This window comes from Eleutherodactylus coqui, chromosome 7 (genome assembly GCF_035609145.1).
Source record: "Eleutherodactylus coqui strain aEleCoq1 chromosome 7, aEleCoq1.hap1, whole genome shotgun sequence".
In the NCBI taxonomy this organism is placed as follows: Eukaryota; Metazoa; Chordata; class Amphibia; order Anura; family Eleutherodactylidae; genus Eleutherodactylus; species Eleutherodactylus coqui.
Genome location: NC_089843.1, coordinates 190540197 through 190558037, shown reverse-complemented (window position 1 = coordinate 190558037; position 17841 = coordinate 190540197). Strand labels below are relative to the sequence as shown.

At 46.9% G+C, this 17841-nt stretch overlaps 1 protein-coding gene across 6 annotated transcripts in view; it reads left to right on the top strand.

The window, feature by feature from the left end:
- NRG1 (neuregulin 1) overlaps window positions 1-17841 on the top strand; it is a 188015-nt gene that overhangs the window by 160312 nt on the left and 9862 nt on the right. For all 6 annotated transcript variants that reach the window (XM_066574155.1, XM_066574156.1, XM_066574154.1 and 3 more), the window contains 2 exons: window positions 8873-9003; window positions 11658-11858. In XM_066574155.1, the coding sequence (XP_066430252.1) occupies window positions 8873-9003; window positions 11658-11858 (332 nt within the window). The remainder of the gene's footprint in view (window positions 1-8872; window positions 9004-11657; window positions 11859-17841) is intronic.

Sequence of the window (17841 nt, the reverse complement as noted above, 5' to 3'; positions counted from 1 at the left end):
AAACTTTCAGAAAACATTTTTAACGTATTAAGTTATTTATAGATTTATTGTTCAAAATGTGTTTTATATGTTTTATGCAGTTACATTGGTATAGCAAATATAACAAGACAGATAAATTTGTCACATTGACACCTTAAACCTTTTCATGTAATAAACCGTACCTTGTGTTCCATGCGCTTATGTCTCATTTTTGTGTGTTATCTCGTTCCCGAGATAAGACGATGTCATGTTAATCAGATTGTTAGGAACATTTATAGCTAGTACAACTTGTTGTCCAGTAGTCGTAGAAGTAAGAAAGAAATTTAGTGAGGAAGAGCGTGACATATAGACGTTTTAGGAAGAAAGAGAGAGTGACAGTATAGTAGAAAGAGAAGTTGTGGGTGGTGGTGGGTTGGTACAGGGGGTACGGGGGAGGGGGAGAACGACAAAGTGACCCTATAATCAACATCCTTTGCCTATATTGTGATGATGCTTATTTGTGGGGGTGGGATATAGCCATTTGAGACCCATGTTGACACTTCTGGGGAGTCACTGGGAGTCACCCAGGCGGACCATGTCGACTGGTACCCGTTATATCTCGATTCGTCTTTTGCACAGATTTCCTCCATGTAGCTGATATTGTCTAACGCCTCCATCCACATCAACCTGGTGGGTGGCGAGTTTTACTTCCATTTTCTGGGGATTATCTGGCGGATGGCCATGATGAAGAATCGTAGTAGTGACTTTTTAGTCTGGGCCAAGGAGTCGGGGAACATGGACAAGAGTGCTAGTTCTGGTGTCAGTTGAATATGTTCCCTAATTACCCATGAGTAAAGGGCACCTACCTCTTGCCAAAGGGGGCCAATCAGGGAGCACGACCACCAAATATGAATAAAGGTACCCTTTTTAGCCAGGCATCTCCAACAGGTGTCCGGGTACTGGGGGAAGACTCTGGCCAGCCCGGCCGGTGTTTTGTACCACCTTGTGAGGATTTTATAATTCAATTCTTGAAGCCTGCTGGAAATGCTTATTTTGTGCGTAAGCCCTTCACAGTTTAGACAGAAATTTATAAAAACAAATCTTTTTATTAGATAATTTAAAAAAAACCCCATAAAACACAAATAGGGCACTACACGTAATAGACCTCTGAATTTTATAGAGGTGTACAAGTCTCAAAAGAGAGACTTACTACCACTTGCTACCTATAGTAGTTGCCTTCAAGAGAGGATACTAATAGGTTGTGTCAAAAATAGAGCAGTGTGGTAGGCAAATAGGTCTAAGAAAAAGTTCTATACTCAGAACTCAGGATGTCATTAGCTTGCTATACATCCTTCCCCGTTGTTAGTTTATTAGTGGATCTCTGTTCGTCAGTCCCACTAGCACCTGATTATATTACTAGATGACTCTGATAAACATCCCACGTTATAAGGTTCTAAGGGTGTAATAAATACAGCCACTAAATTTATGGGGATAGTGACACCTTCAAGAGGACATGAGTCACAGATAGTTATTATGGCTTCTCATCCGCCAGATGGCCCAATGTCTCTTATAGGTTTTTGTCAGAAAAAGGAAGTTTCAAGCAGACGCCCGTTAGGAATAGATAATGGGCGATTCTGCTTGTTCTTGAATGAAAAAGAGCCGATTTTATATAATTTCTTAGGGCTCTTAGTCACTCAATTCAAGCCAGGGCTTGATGATTATACACTTTTGATGGTACTTTTTAGTCTTTTGTTGGTTTAGTCAGGCATACGAATGACTAGCTCAATAGTGTGTTTATAATTTCTTCGCAATTTTGATGGTACTTTTCAATCTTGTTGATATAATCAAGCATACAATAGCTTGATCAGTATTACAATCTCGACGTGTTTCTCCGCTTGATGATGGCGGGTCATCAGGAGATTTTTAGCATAGTACCATATGTGTTATAACATGATGTCAACTCCAGAGTTTGAGTCTTAGATCATTCAATTGATTTTGGTGTAGAGGACTTTTATTGTCCCTAATCCAGAGGGAACAATAGAGCTTTATTATTTCAGAGATCAGTATACTTCTATTTGAGTGTAGCTTAGGTGGTGCAGCAGATCAACACTCAATATTTTACTGATCTCAATATAGTATAGGAATGCATATTATGGCATAACTCCTATGGGATGACAGCCTGCATAGTATCGGAGGTTGTCTTATCCTGATAATCAAACATCTGAGGACTTATCCTATGTGATAACCAGGAGAGGGGCACTGTTCGCCACTTATCTAGATCTTCCTCTAATTTTGTTATTAATGGCTTGTAGTTTGTTTCCCTTTCACAGTGGTGACTTGAATTAAAAAATATAATTTTTATTTTGAACTTTTTAAAAATGCACATATAGGGGCACAACACATAAAACAACAAAAACAAAAAAAGTAAGTAAGGGGCGTGGTAAATACCATCCAACCACACCGTCACTAAAGATGGGCATCCAATTGTGCTGTGTGTGTGGGTGTTTGTGTGATCTGGTCACCGGCGACCACGAAGTTTTTTTGTCCTGCTTAAAGCCGGTAATATATGAGGCAGGGGTATATTGGTACTTGGGGTTTGTAAGATTATCCCCAGTTGTTTTGGTCTTTTTTATTTATAAAGCCCACACACCGTAGATGGATGCAATTTTTAGTGATTTGAACGTTCGTTTCTTCACAATTCTTTTCCCCCCCCCCCCTTTTTTTTTTTTTTTTTTTCAAAGGAGGGTAGAGGTACCTGACCAATTCCTAAATGGATAGTCGGAATTGGCCTTGGCCGTAGGGATCATCTCCCGAGGTTGCTAGATATGTATGATGCCAACCTCCAGAGAGAGTCTCCCGGTTAGTATAGGACGGCCTCGCCTCTATAGATAAGGGTCGTAGTGTAAATACTTGACCCAAGCGTATTCGAATTTCCCTTTTAAGTATGCTGATTCTCGTATTTAATTGAGCAATTAAATACGAGAATCAGCATACTTAAAAGGGAAATTCGAATACGCTTGGGTCAAGTATTTACACTACGACCCTTATCTATAGAGGCGAGGCCGTCCTATACTAACCGGGAGACTCTCTCTGGAGGTTGGCATCATACATATCTAGCAACCTCGGGAGATGATCCCTACGGCCAAGGCCAATTCCGACTATCCATTTAGGAATTGGTCAGGTACCTCTACCCTCCTTTGAAAAAAAAAAAAAAAAGGGGGGGGGGCAAAAAAGAATTGTGAAGAAACGAACGTTCAAATCACTAAAAATTGCATCCATCTACGGTGTGTGGGCTTTATAAATAAAAAAGACCAAAACAACTGGGGATAATCTTACAAACCCCAAGTACCAATATACCCCTGCCTCATACATTACCGGCTTTAAGCAGGACAAAAAAACTTCGTGGTCGCCGGTGACCAGATCACACAAACACCCACACACACAGCACAATTGGATGCCCATCTTTAGTGACGGTGTGGTTGGATGGTATTTACCACGCCCCTTACTTACTTTTTTTGTTTTTGTTGTTTTATGTGTTGTGCCCCTATATGTGCATTTTTAAAAAGTTCAAAATAAAAATTATATTTTTTAATTCAAGTCACCACTGTGAAAGGGCTACTCAAGTTAAATTTGGAGACTTTTTGCTCTGCCTACTCTGTGAAATCTTGTAGTTTGTTTGGAATAAGTCTTTTGTGTTAGGAGTGATCACAACTCCAAGATGCTTAATTCCATCTCCCTTCCAGCGGAACGGAAAGGCAACTCTCAGATCTTTTTCCTCTACGTCAGGTATATTGAATGTTAAGGATCTCTGATTTGCTCAGGTTGACCTTAAAGTTAGAGAGGCAACCGAACTTGCAGAACTCCTCCATGACACTTGGTAGTGCTATTCTGGGGTTTGAGATGTAGATTAGCAGATTATCGACATATAGGGCCACTTTCTGCTCCCCACCTGCCACTTGGACCCCCCTGATGTCTGTGTTAGCCCGGAGGGCGTTTGCCAGGCTCTCCATTAGTAAGATGTAAAGGAAGGGGGACAGGGGGCACCCCTGCCTTGTTCCATTTCTAATCTGTACTCGTTCTGATAGTTTCCCATTTACTCTCACTTTTGCAGAGGGGTTATTATAGAGAGCCAGGATCCACTTGCAGAATCTGGGGCCCAGCCCTATTTGTTTTAGTGTTGCTTCCAGGAACCCCCAATTTACTCTGTCGAACGCCTTTTCTGGATATGAGTGCTAGGGTTCTAATGGTGTTGTCCCCTGCCTCCCTTCGCGGCACAAAGCCCACCTGGTCACCGTGAATCCAGTTTGGCACATGAGGTTGCAGCCCACCCACCAGCATTTTAGCGAATAGCTTTGTATTGATGTTTAAGAGCGATATCGGTCGGTAGCTCCCACAATTTGCTGGATCTTTTCCAGGTTTGGGGATGACAGTTATTACTGCCTGAAGTGCCTGTGCTGGGAAGGGAGATCCCCCAGAGACCCTATTGAACGCCTCTAGCAACAGGGGGGTCAGATTTTCTGCAAATCTTTTGTAGAAGCGGGTTGTGAACCCGTCCGGGCCCGGGCTCTTGCCCACCTTCAGTGATTGAATTGCCTCCTTTAGTTCTTGCGGAGTGAAGTCTGCCTCGAGGTCTTGTGCTTCTTCGTTTGCTATGCTTGTGGGGGCGTGTGCGGCTATGTATGTGTCCCTTCCACCTTCAGAATTTCCATGGGAAGTGTTCTCCTCCCTCGGTAAATTATAACGTTTCTGGTAGTAATTTTGGAAGCTTTCAAGTATTCTCGTGTTGTCGTGTACTGTCCCCTCTCCTGGTTTGTCGATCGCGAATACGTATGTCTGCGGGAGCCTAGGGTTTATGGCTCTAGCTAGACTCCTTCCACATTTGTCTCCTGTCTCATAAAACCTTCCTTTCATTTTATCTCGTCGGCAGAGGGAGGCCTGATCTAAAATGCGTAGAACGTCAGTCTGAGTGGCCGAGATTTCTGCTGCAGTGTCTGCTGCGGGTGATTTTTTTGTTGGAGTTTTCCAACTTGTTGAGTCGCGCTAATAGTTCCGCTAGCTTTGCTGTTCTTAGCTTTTTAAGCCTGGCCCCGTGCGATATAAATATGCCCCTTAGTACGCATTTGAGGGCTTCTCATTTCAGGGGTGCCGCTGTTGGGTCAGAGGAGTGTGCTTCAATAAAGGAGTCTATTGCTTGTTGGATTTCTTGCGCGCATATGGTGTCATCTAAGAGGTTATCATTTAGTCGCCATTTGAAATTATTTTTATCTCCTCCTCTCGTTGATATGGAACCCCAAACTGGAGCATGGTCCGACCAAATAATTTGGCCTATAGAGGATGTGGGTCGTCTGTCTAACAGTGTGTGTGAAATAAATAAGTAATCTATCCTGTGATAACTGTTGTGGGCTGCTGAATAGTAACTAAAGTCTCGTTCCTTGGGGTGCAGTGTCCTCCATAGGTCCGCTAAGCGTAGGTTCGCTAGTTCTGTTCTAAGTCTGTGTATTGTTGAGGGGGGAACCCCCGACTTACCCCCCAAGGAGTCATGGGTCGGGTCCATGCTTAGGTTAAAGTCTCCGCCGAGAATAATGGTGGATCCGCCTGCGAAGACCTCCAGAGCCCCCAGCACCCGGATCCCGAAGACCTTCTGCCCCTGATTAGAGAAATAAATGTTAGCCAATGTTACCACATCATTATTAATTTGTATTTTCAGGAACAGGTATCTCCCATCCTTATCCACCTCTGAGGATAAGAGTTTGTGTGGCAGGCGTTTGTGTATGGTTATTGATGTGCCACCTGCTTTTTTTGTCCGATTTGGGCTGTGATGCCATGTGGTGTAGTGGTGGTGTCTGCACTGGGGGACCTTCGTTTCCTGGAAATGTGTTTCCTGTAAGAAGACTATCATTATCTTCTTGCGGTGGAAGTGGTCCAGGATCTGCCCCCTTTTGGCTGGTCCATTAAGCCCTCTTGCGTTAAGAGTGCCAAAGGTGAGGTCAGCCATCTGATTGTGTTAGTAGGGGAGTTGACTGAGGGTCGTGGGGCAGGGAATGGGAAACTGGTGTGGTGGTGGTGGGGGGGGGGCAAAGAGGGGTGGAAGAAAGAAAGTTCAGTGAGTAGTAAGGTGAAAACAGAGAAAGGCCTATCAGGTGGGGCCTTTTGCAGCTGCACACAGCTGCGTTCGCTTGTTGGGTAGACTGCTGACATTTATTTTGCCAGTGTTTGCACTAAATGTGCGATTGGTCACCCTAAGTGGGGAACGCGGAGGTACTGGCTAAGGAGAGTCCCAGGCTCCTGCGTCTCCCCCCAGAGTGGGGAATGTGTAGAGTGTGCTATAAGTCCACAGGTGGACTTTGGTGTGTAGCTCTAGAGGCACCAGAACATTGTTTGTGAACTCTATGTTCAAGAAGAGTAAGAAAGAACTGTAACACAGTTACAGAAAGAACTGTAAGCAGTTAAATGCATTTAAATCCGGACAGTCCGTGGGACGAGGGTGTAGCCAATCACCCAAGGCGGCAACCATTGCCCTGGGGGTCGTGTCTCTCAAGTCATCCCCTTTGGGAGGCAAAGCTCTTGCTGCTACGTGCTCAGTATCCCCCTCCCCAGCCCCCCCCCCCCCCGAGAATCAAATCCGCTGATCCCAATTGAGTCAGGTCCGGCAGATGCCGAAAGGGCAAGTCTGGGGGGTTCTTCAGTTTATTTTGTGAGTCTAAACTGCAGTGAGGGGTTTCCACTCCATCGGCTGAGACGGTTTTCCTTCGGATATAACGTATTGTGTATTCAAGTGTCCTTCCTTGTGTGGGGCCGTCTCTCTCGACGTGCTTTTGGCTGCATGGTCTGCCATTGTTCTTGCGAGGTAGGGGCTAACACTGACGGGACTGACGGCCAGTCTGGGAGTGCCACCATAGGTAATTGGAAAGTTCCCAGAAAATTGGGAAGGTCGCCCAGGCCACGAAAAATAGCTGATTTCCCATCTTTTCTTGCTGTGAGAGAGAAGGGGTATCCCCACCTGTATAATATCCCCTTGGATTTTAAGGCTGTTAGTAGCGGTTTAAGGGCCCCTCTCAGGTGCAGGGTATGACGCGCTAGGTCTTGATAAAGGATGATAGTTCTTCCATCGTGGTCTAGGTCCCCTTTTTCCCTCGTCTTTCTATGAATTGCGTCCTTTTCTTTGAAAAAGTGGATTCTGCAAATAACGTCTCTAGGACGGTTGGGGTCAGATGTTTTGGGTCGTAGTGCTCTATGTATGCGGTCTATCTCCACGTGGCTCTTGGTCGGGCGGTCCAGAAGCTTTTGAAAGAAGTTCTGTGGCCACGCTTCTAATTGTTGTCCCTCTACCTCCTCAGGCAAGCCCCGTATGCGAATATTGTTTCGCCTATTCCAATTTTCCAAATCGTTGAGGTGCATGATGAGGCCTGTGATCTGGTCAGCCTGCGCTTGGATTGTTTGTCTGTGTGACTCTAGTATGTTCGCTGTGCCTTCCTGCACCTTTTCCACTTGCAGTATTCTGTGACCTAAGTGTTGCACGTCTGCGTGGATAGCTTCCATGGCTTGCTTTTTAGAGGACTCAAGCCTCTGGAATAGCTCGTGTAGCTCATTCTTTGTTGAAATTGCCATTATGCGGCTTTTCCAGGCTTCTTAGTTTATTTTGTTTATTGGCCTGGCGGTCCCTCTGCATGCTGGGCTATGAGTTGGGCTGTTGGTGCGACTTGCTAGTGGGGGGGGGGGGGAGCTTTCCCATGGTGTGTTGCCCCTCTTGTCTGCTATGGGGGATTGCACTGGTGGGGAGTCTGTGCTGGGCTGTGTGCATGGGCTGCTGCTCGGAGTACTCACTGTCTCCCTTGTCAGGGCTCCCCCCGTCTGCTCCTGCTGTTTCTCCGTTGGAGGGCTCATGCTTCTTCCTCTCCCTCTTCCGGCACTGCCCGGCGCCGTCCTCCATTCATCTGCCCGTGTCGTGCTGTCGGGCTTGCTTGACAGTCTGGAGCACGCTCTGCAGCCGCGGCCAGCGCCATCTTGTGCCTCACTGTCGGCTCCCCCGCTCCCTCTAGGAACCGCTCCATCATGCCTCCTCTCGTCACCGGAGTGCAGGAAAGTGAGCGCGGGGGTTTCTTCTTCCCCATATCTCTCTCGGCAGTTCTTTTCCGCGGATTGTTGGTGCCTCAGAGCCGCTTAAAGTCAGGGAGACGCGGGAGCTCGTCTGGTGAATGACTTATCCCGCCATCCGCTTGCCCACGCGCCCTCTTATTTATAGATTTATTACGGCGCTAGTTGAATTAGTGAATTATCATGTATGGATAGCACAGGCTTGTTTTACACAACATGAATTTATACATATAGATCTGGTGTTATTGCTTAGTAAATCTTTGGTAAATGATTTGCGCTCAGTATAATCTGAAGCCCTGTTCACTTTTTCTTACATATGGTGCTTATGGGATGTCTGAGTTCAGGAAACTGCTGTCATACATGCGTTAAAATAACAGATCTGTGGGTACTCACCTTTCCTCATTCCTATGCTCGACCCCTGCCAGTCGCTCCAGTCTCTCTGTGACATCACTTTACAAACATGGCCGGGCATTGTCATTGGTTGCTACAGCAGGTTTGTGGGACATTATAGCAGCTTGTAAACAAAGACAGCGGAGACTGGAAATGACAGTGGAGGAAGGAGTGGGGAGCAGAGAAAGGTGAATATCCACTGATTTGTTATTTTAATGCATTGGGACCCACTAAGTTTCCTAAACTCAGACAACCCCTTTAATGATATTGATGAATCTGTTATTTTTAATTTTTTTTATGACACTATTTGTACTTTTATGGTAAAACTGATCTTAACAAATAGAGTTACTTACTTTTCTGTAAATAAAAGTTTTAATACTTTACCTATCTTGAGTTACAATGAAAGTTTGTTTTACTTGAATTTCTACAGCAATATGTTTCAAAGAATGTTATATCCAGTGAACATGTAATTGAACGTGAGACAGAAACATCATTTTCAACAAGTCATTATACTTCAACAACACATCACTCAACAACAGTAACCCAAACACCAAGCCACAGGTATGTGCACTGGATCTGAAATCATTTAAATACTAAGGCCCAATGTCCACGGGAGGGTCGGATTCCATGCAGGGAATCCTGCACTGAATCCAGCCCTGCCTATGGCCAGTGAGCCCAGCGTACGTGTATTTTCCTGGCAGGGGTATCCGTGTGGACCTCTCCACTTCTTGGTTCACTATACTGTTCATGGTCCTCATGGCTCGCCATTGGACATGTGCAGTACAGTTTTTTTTTTTAAATCTCGCGCTTTCCCGCGGATCTGCGGCACATCTGCAGTGCGGACGTGCCGCGGATCTGGAGCATGCCGCAAGGTCCACAAAACAAATCCGAATGCTTTAATCCATTTGCGGATGCCCATGTTTCTCTATGGCAGCTTGATTTGTGGATCTCCCATGCGCATGCCCACGTGGATTTCACAAGTCAAATTTGCCCGTGAACATTGGGCCTAAACAAAAGTTTAATTTCTAGTCAATTAATGGACAAATGAACAAATAAAATAGACAAATATTATTCAGCTATGCTAAGCTATTGTTCATTGTCAAGGAAGTACTGATATAGTGTTTTAAATAATACTGTGCATATAGCATTTCAATTACCTATTCATGTTTTATTTTCAAAAAGATATTTCCATCTCAGTCAATCATGACTTTGATAAGTATGCTGCAGCCATTCGTGGCTGGGATTACAGAATCAGTCAGAGTGGAAGTTCCGTGCTGTTTCCATAATTCTCATGGAAGTTACAGAAGAAGTATAGGACAATGAATTATGCTGTTTCCACTATTTGGGAGTTAGGGAGCCTTCACACGAGCATGTTTATGTGCGTGCATATGCGCACAAAAAACATGTGTCTATTACAACCAGTGAATTCCCTATGGTGTGTTCACATGTCCGTGTTTTACAGGTGTGTGCCTGTAAAGATAGGACATGCGTGCACCATAGGTCTGGCACGTATTGCCTTCAAGGGAGCCGCGGCTGCTGCCGGCGGCTCTATTGAAAGCAATGGTCTACCGACACCCCTGAAGTGATTTTTCAGGGAAGAGCTTTAAATATAAGCTCTTCCCTGAAAATCATCCCTTTTGGTGTAAAGAAAAAAAAAAAAAAATTTACTTACCTGTCCGCCGCTGCTGTGTCCCCCGCCGGGATGAAAAAAACATCTGCCACATGTGGCATCTTTGACAGTTGCAGCAAGGAAATTCTTTATTCCCTGTGGGGATGAAGAAAACACACACACACACACACACATAGATATATATATATATATATATATATATATTTTTTTTTTTTTTTTTTAAGTAAAAGGGATAATTTTCAGAGAAGAGCTTAGAAATATAAGGTCTTCCCTGAAAATCACTTCAGGGGTGCCTGCAGACCATTGCCTTCAATAAAGCCTCCGGCAGCAGCCGCGGCTCCTAGAAGACAATGCACAGAAACGCATGTTTTTGCACATACATGAGTGCGCACCTATGTATGCACATGCACACTCTCGTGTGAAGGCTCCCTTATAGTACACTTCTGTGGGACAAATCTGCAGGACTCAGTACGGCCGCTTTAAAAAATGGCTTTGTGAGTACAAACAGAATCATACTCGGATGTCAATATTGAAGAGGCTGCAGTGCTCACATGAGCACCATGGCACCTTGAGTCATTTGATTGATGGTGAGTCCAAGCAGCAAATGCCTTCAATAAGATATTGATGGCCTATTCCAAGGATAGGCCATCAATTTTTAAAACCAAGATAACCCCTTTAATGTTGGTGTGTTGGAAGCAGGAAAATTAGAAATCTAATTGACTTTGACAAGGACAAAATTATGATGGCTACATGACTGGGTCAGGGTATCCCCAATATAGCAGATCTTGTTTCATATTCCTAGTATATAGTGGTTAGTATTTACCAAAAATGGTAGTCTTATAAAGTTTCTCTTTGCACAATATAAACGGTTTAAAAAATAGTTTTTGAATTGCTGCATTCTAAGAGCTGTACCATTTTTACTTTTCTACTGAGAAAGCTATATAAGGGCTTGTTTTTCGATCAGTTGCAGTTTACACGCACTATTTTAGAGAACATGTATATTCTTGATTGCTTTTTATTCAGCTTTGTTTCTGGGGCAGAAGAACATAAAACAACAATTTTTTTTCAAAAGTTTTTATGCTGTTCATTGATAGTTGTTAAGTTCTTGTGATTTTGAATGTGGAAACGCCTATTACTTTATGTGTAGTTTGAATATTATTTATTTCCTATTTTTAAAAAAAGTATTTTGCAAGGAAAATATGTATTTAAAAAAAAACAAAAAACTTTTAAGTCTCACTATGGAACTTCTCAGGGCAATTGCTTGATCACTTTTATAATACGTTTAAATACTTGCCCTCCCCCTGAAACTGCTTAAATTCCAAGATCAATTTTGACCATGGTATCTAACGGTTTAAGTGGCCGAGATTAAAGGTTTCTCTATATCCAGCTGTTAGAGCAGGAATGCACATCATCAGTAAACACAAGTGAGCTAGTTCCATTGGCACACATACCTGCCCTTGCTGTTAAATTGCCTCTTCCTGTAGCCCTTCTATTCCTTTTTCATAGTGTACTGTTCTCTTCTTATCATTCTGGTATATATAATATCTATTTTAATGTCAATACATTTTCTTTCTCTTATTGATAGTTGGAGCAATGGTCAGTCTGAAAGTATTATTTCAGAGAGTCACTCGGTAATTGTCACATCATCAGTAGAAAACAGTAGACACACAAGTCCAACGGGACCAAGAGGAAGACTCAATGGTATTGGAGGTCCCAGGGATTGCAGTTATCTCAGGCATGCAAGAGACACTCCAGATTCATACAGAGATTCACCCCACAGTGAAAGGTATGCCTTAAATTTTTGGTGTGATTATTTATTTTGAAACACTCCATAAGGTATTTATAAATATCACTTAATCTTACATAAAAGACACTCTCTATGTTACCCCAAATACAGCCACATGTATAGTTTAACATAGCTTCATGGCACACATACTCACTAGAGATGAGCGAACGTGTTCGTCCGAGCTTGATATTCGTGCGAATATTAGGGTGTTCGGGATGTTCGTTATTCGTAACGAACACCATGCGGTGTTCGGGTTACTTTCACTTCCTTCCCTGAGACGTTAGCGCGCTTTTCTGGCCAATTGAAAGACAGGGAAGGCATTACAACTTCCCCCTGTGTTGTTCCAGCCCTATACCACCCCCCTGCTGTGAGTGGCTGGGGTGATCAGGTGTCCGCCGAATATAAAAGTCGGCCCCTCCCGCGGCTCGCCTCAGATGCCGTGTGAGTTAGATGAGGGACAGTGCTGTTTGTACCGGAGCTGCTGTAGGGAAAGAATTGGTAGTTAGTGTAGGCTTCAAGACCCCCAAAGGTCCTTATTAGGGCCACTGATAGCTGTGTGTTGGCTGCTGTTAGCAGTGGCAATTATTTTTTTTCTCAAAATCGGCTCTGCAGAGCGTTGCACCCGGCATTAGGGACAGAAGTGCTGCATAGGCAGGGAGAGTGTTAGGAGTGAGTGTAGCCTTCAAGAACCTCAACGGTCCTTTCTAGGGCCATATTTAACCGTGTGCAGTACTGTGCTGGCTGCTGTTAGCTGTGCTGCATTTTTTTTTTCTTCTCAAAATCGCCTCTGCAGAGCATTGCACCCTCCATTAATACTGCAGGGAAAGAATTGTGTAGGCAGGGCCACAACACAGTTATTATTCATTGAATATACGCAGTGCTGCCTTTTGGTGGAAAAAAACTGAAAATAATTCTATTTGTCCTGCCTCTGTCCGTCCTAAGGGCGGTGGACACGTGTCGGCTGCGTGTGCAACGTTTAAAAATCAGACGCACCCAGCTACGTTTTACTCCTGGCTTCGCCATTTGCTTTCCTTAATTGGGAAAAAAAATACCTGCTCTGCCAGAGTTAATAACTCTGCTACCCTCACGTTCTGTGCCACATTAGCAGGGACACAGCACAGTTATTAAACTTCTCATGTTCATTGAATATACGCAGTGCTGCCTTTTGGTGGAAAAAAACTGAAAATAATTCTATTTGTCCTGCCTCTGTCCATCCTAAGGGCGGTGGACACGTGTCGGCTGCGTGTGCAACGTTTAAAAATCAGACGCACCCAGCTACGTTTTACTCCTGGCTTCGCCATTTGCTTTCCTTAATTGGGAAAAAAAATACCTGCTCTGCCAGAGTTAATAACTCTGCTACCCTCACGTTCTGTGCCACATTAGCAGGGACACAGCACAGTTATTAAACTTCTCATGTTCATTGAATATACGCAGTGCTGCCTTTTGGTGGAAAAAAACTGAAAATAATTCTATTTGTCCTGCCTCTGTCCGTCCTAAGGGCGGTGGACACGTGTCGGCTGCGTGTGCAACGTTTAAAAATCAGACGCACCCAGCTACGTTTTACTCCTGGCTTCGCCATTTGCTTTCCTTAATTGGGAAAAAAAATACCTGCTCTGCCAGAGTTAATAACTCTGCTACCCTCACGTTCTGTGACACATTAGCAGGGACACAGCACAGTTATTAAACTTAGATTATTCATTCACTAGAGGCAGTGGGGCCTTTCGTTTTCAAAAAAGGGAAAAAATTATATTTGGCTGCAGTCTTGCGCCAATTTATTTCCTGCCTGTGAAATCAAATCACTGGTAATACAGCATGCTGAGGGGTAGGGGTAGGCCTAGAGGACGTGGACGCGGCCGAGGACGCGGAGGGCCAAGTCAGGGTGTGGGCACAGGCCGAGCTCCTGATCCAGGTGTGTCGCAGCCGACTGCTGCGCGATTAGGAGAGAGGCACGTTTCTGGCGTCCCCACATTCATCGCCCAATTAATGGGTCCACGCGGGAGACGGTTATTAGAAAATGAGCAGTGTGAGCAGGTCCTGTCCTGGATGGCAGAAAGTGCTTCGAGCAACCTATCGTCAACACGCAGTTCTGCGCCGTCCACTGCTGCAAATCCGAATCCTCTGTCTGCTGCTCCTCCTTCCTCCCAGCCTCCTCACTCCACTACAATGACACCTGCTCAGGAGCGGGAACACTCCCAGGAACTGTTCTCGGGCCCCTGCTTAGATTGGGCAGCAGCGGTTCCTCTCCCACCAGAGGAGTTTATCGTCACTGATGCCCAACCATTCGAAAGTTCCCGGGGTCCGGGGGAAGAGGCTGGGGACTTACGCCAACTGTCTCAACAACTTTCTGTGGGTGAGGAGGACGATGACGATCAGACACAGTTGTCTTGCAGTGAGGTAGTAGTAAGGGCAGTAAGTCCGAGGGAGCAGCGCACAGAGGATTCGGAGGAAGAGCAGCAGGACGATGAGGTGACTGACCCCACCTGGTGTGCAATGCTTACTCAGGAGGACAGGTCTTCAGAGGGGGAGTCAAGGGCATCAGCAGGGCAGGTTGCAAGAGGCAGTGCGGTGGCCAGGGGTAGAGGCAGGGCCAGACCGAATAATCCACCAACTGTTTCCCAAAGCGCCCCCTCGCGCCATGCCACCCTGCAGAGGCCGAGGTGCTCTAAGGTCTGGCAGTTTTTCACAGAGACGCCTGACGACCAACGAACAGTGGTGTGCAACCTTTGTCGCGCAAAGCTCAGCCGGGGAGCCAACACCAACAGCCTCACCACCACCACCATGCGCAGACATATGATGGCCAAGCACCCCACAAGGTGGGACGAAGGCCGTTCAGCGCCTCCGGTTTGCACCCCTGCCTCTCCCCCTGTGCCCCAACCTGCCACTGAGATGCAACCCCCCTCTCAGGACACAGGCACTACCGCCTCATGGCCTGCACCCACACCCTCATCTCCGCTGTCCTCGGCCCCATCCAGCAGTGTAGTTCAGCGCACCGTCCAGCCGTCGCTTGCGCAACTGTTGGAGCGCAAGCACAAGTACGCCGCCATGCACCCGCACGCTCAAACGTTAACCGTCCGCATAGCAAAATTCATCAGCCTTGAGATGCTGCCGTATAGGGTTGTGGAAACGGAGTCCTTCAAAAGTATCATGGAGGCGGCGGACCCGCGCTACTCAGTTCCCAGTCGCCACTACTTTTCCCGATGTGCCGTCCCAGCCCTGCACGACCACGTCTCCCGCAACATTGTACGCGCCCTCAATAACGCGGTTACTGCCACGGTCCACTTAACAACGGACACGTGGACAAGCACAGGCGGGCAGGGCCACTACATCTCCCTGACGGCACATTGGGTGAATTTAGTGGAGGCTGGGACAGAGTCAGAGCCTGGGACCGCTCACGTCCTACCCACCCCCAGAATTGCGGGCCCCAGCTCGGTGGTGGTATCTGCGGAGGTGTATGCTTCCTCCACTAAAGCACCCTCCTCCTCCTCCTCCTCCTCTGTCTCGCAATCAAGATGTGTTAGCAGCAGCATGTCGCCAGCAGTCGGTGTCGCGCAGTGTGGCAGCACAGCGGTGGGCAAGCGTCAGCAGGCCGTGCTGAAACTACTCAGCTTAGGCGATAAGAGGCACACGGCCCACGAACTGCTGCAGGGTCTGACACAGCAGACCGACCGCTGGCTTGCGCCGCTGAGCCTCCAACCGGGCATGGTCGTGTGTGACAACGGCCGCAACCTGGTGGCGGCTCTGCAGCTCGGCAGCCTCACGCACGTGCCATGCCTGGCCCACGTCTTTAATTTGGTGGTTCAGCGCTTTCTGAAAAGCTACCCACGCTTGTCAGACCTGCTCGTAAAGGCGTGCCGGCTCTGGGCACATTTCCGCAAGTCCCACACGGACGCTGCCACCCTGCGCACCCTGCAACATCACTTTAAGCTGCCAGTGCACCGACTGCTGTGCGACGTGCCCACACGGTGGAACTCTACGCTCCACATGTTGGCCAGGCTCTATGAACAGCGTAGAGCTATAGTCGAATACCAACTCCAACATGGGCGGCGCAGTGGGAGTCAGCCTCCTCAATTCCTTTCAGAAGAGTGGGCCTGGTTGGCAGACATCTGCCATGTCCTTGGTAATTTTGAGGAGTCTACCCAGGTGGTGAGCGGCGATGCTACAATCATTAGCGTCACCATTCCTCTGCTATGCATCTTGAGAAATTCCCTGCAAACCATAAAGGCAGCTGCTTTGCGCTCGGAAACGGGGGCGGGGGAAGACAGTATGCCGCTGGATAGTCAGGGCACCCTCCTGTCTATTTCTCAGCGCGTACAGGAGGAGGAGGAGGAGCATGAGGAGGATGAGGAGGAGGGGGAAGAGACAGCTTGGCCCGCTGCTGACGGTACACCGGCTGATTGCCTGTCATCCTTTCAGCGTGTATGGCCTGAGGAGGAGGAGGAGGAGGAGGAGGAGGAGGATCCTGAAAGTGATCTTCCTAGTGAAGACAGCCATGTGTTGCGTACAGGTACCCTGGCACACATGGCTGACTTCATGTTAGGATGCCTTTCTCGTGACCCTTGCGTTGCACGCATTCTGGCCACGACGGATTACTGGGTGTACACACTGCTTGACCCACGCTATAAGGAGAACCTGCCCACTCTCATTCCCGAAGAGGAAAGGGGTTCGAGAGTGTTGCTATACCACAGGACCCTTGCGGACAAGCTGATGGTAAAATTCCCAGCCGACAGCGCTAGTGGCAGAAGGCGCAGTACCGAGGGCAAGGTAGCAGGGGAGGTGCGTAGATCGAGCAGCATGTACATCCCAGGCAGTGCAACAGTCATTAAGGGCCTGGACAGCTTTATGGCTCCCCACCAAGACTGTGTCACCGCTCCCCAGTCAAGGTTGAGTCGGCGGGAGCACTGTAAAAGGATGGTGAGGGAGTACGTAGCCGATCGCACGACCGTCCTCCGTGACGCCTCTGCCACCTACAACTACTGGGTGTCGAAGCTGGACACGTGGCCTGAACTAGCGCTGTATGCCCTGGAGGTGCTTGCTTGTCCTGCGGCTAGCGTCTTGTCGGAGAGGGTGTTTAGTGCGGCTAGGGGAATCATCACAGATAAGCGTAGCCGCTTGTCCACCGACAGTGCTGACAGGCTAACACTCATCAAGATGAACAAAGGCTGGATTTCCCCAGACTTCTGTTCTCCACCAGCGGACAGCAGCGATACGTAAGCAATACGTAGGCTGCACCCGCGGATGGAAGCTACGTTCTCTCTCACCATCCAAAACGGGGACATTTCTGCTTCATCAATCTGTGTCTAATATTCCTCCTCCTCCTCCTGCTCCTCCTCCTGAAACCTCACGTAATCACGCTGAACGGGCAATTTTTCTTAGGGCCACAAGGCTCACTCAAATAATTTTTCTGAACAATTTTTATAAGTTTCAATGCGCTTAAAAGCGTTGGAACTTTAACTTGAACCAATTTTTCGTTACACTGGGCTGCCTCCAGGCCTAGTTACCACTTAAGCCACATTAACCAAAGCGATTCACCTGCCATCTTGGTTGGGCATGGCCAATTTTACTGAGGTACATTAGTACTGTTGGTACACCAAATTTTTGGGGCCCTCACCTACAGTGTAATCATAGCAATTTGTATGTTCTTCGCCTGCACTCATGGTACAGAAAGGTGTGTGGGGTTGGCCTACACTTTAGCTACATAAATGTAACTTGGGCCTTGGCTATACTAAGGCTACTGAAATGGAACTAAGACTGCGCTCCCGCTATACTGCTGCTTCGGAATTGTTACTGGGGCCTGTCTTGAGTGCTACTATTGCTGACATGGAACGAAGACTGCGCTCCCGCTATACTGCTGCTTCGGAATTGTTACTGGGGCCTGTCTTGAGTGCTACTATTGCTGACATGGAACGAAGACTGCGCTCCCGCTATACTGCTGCTTCGGAATTGTTACTGGGGCCTGTCTTGAGTGCTACTATTGCTGACATGG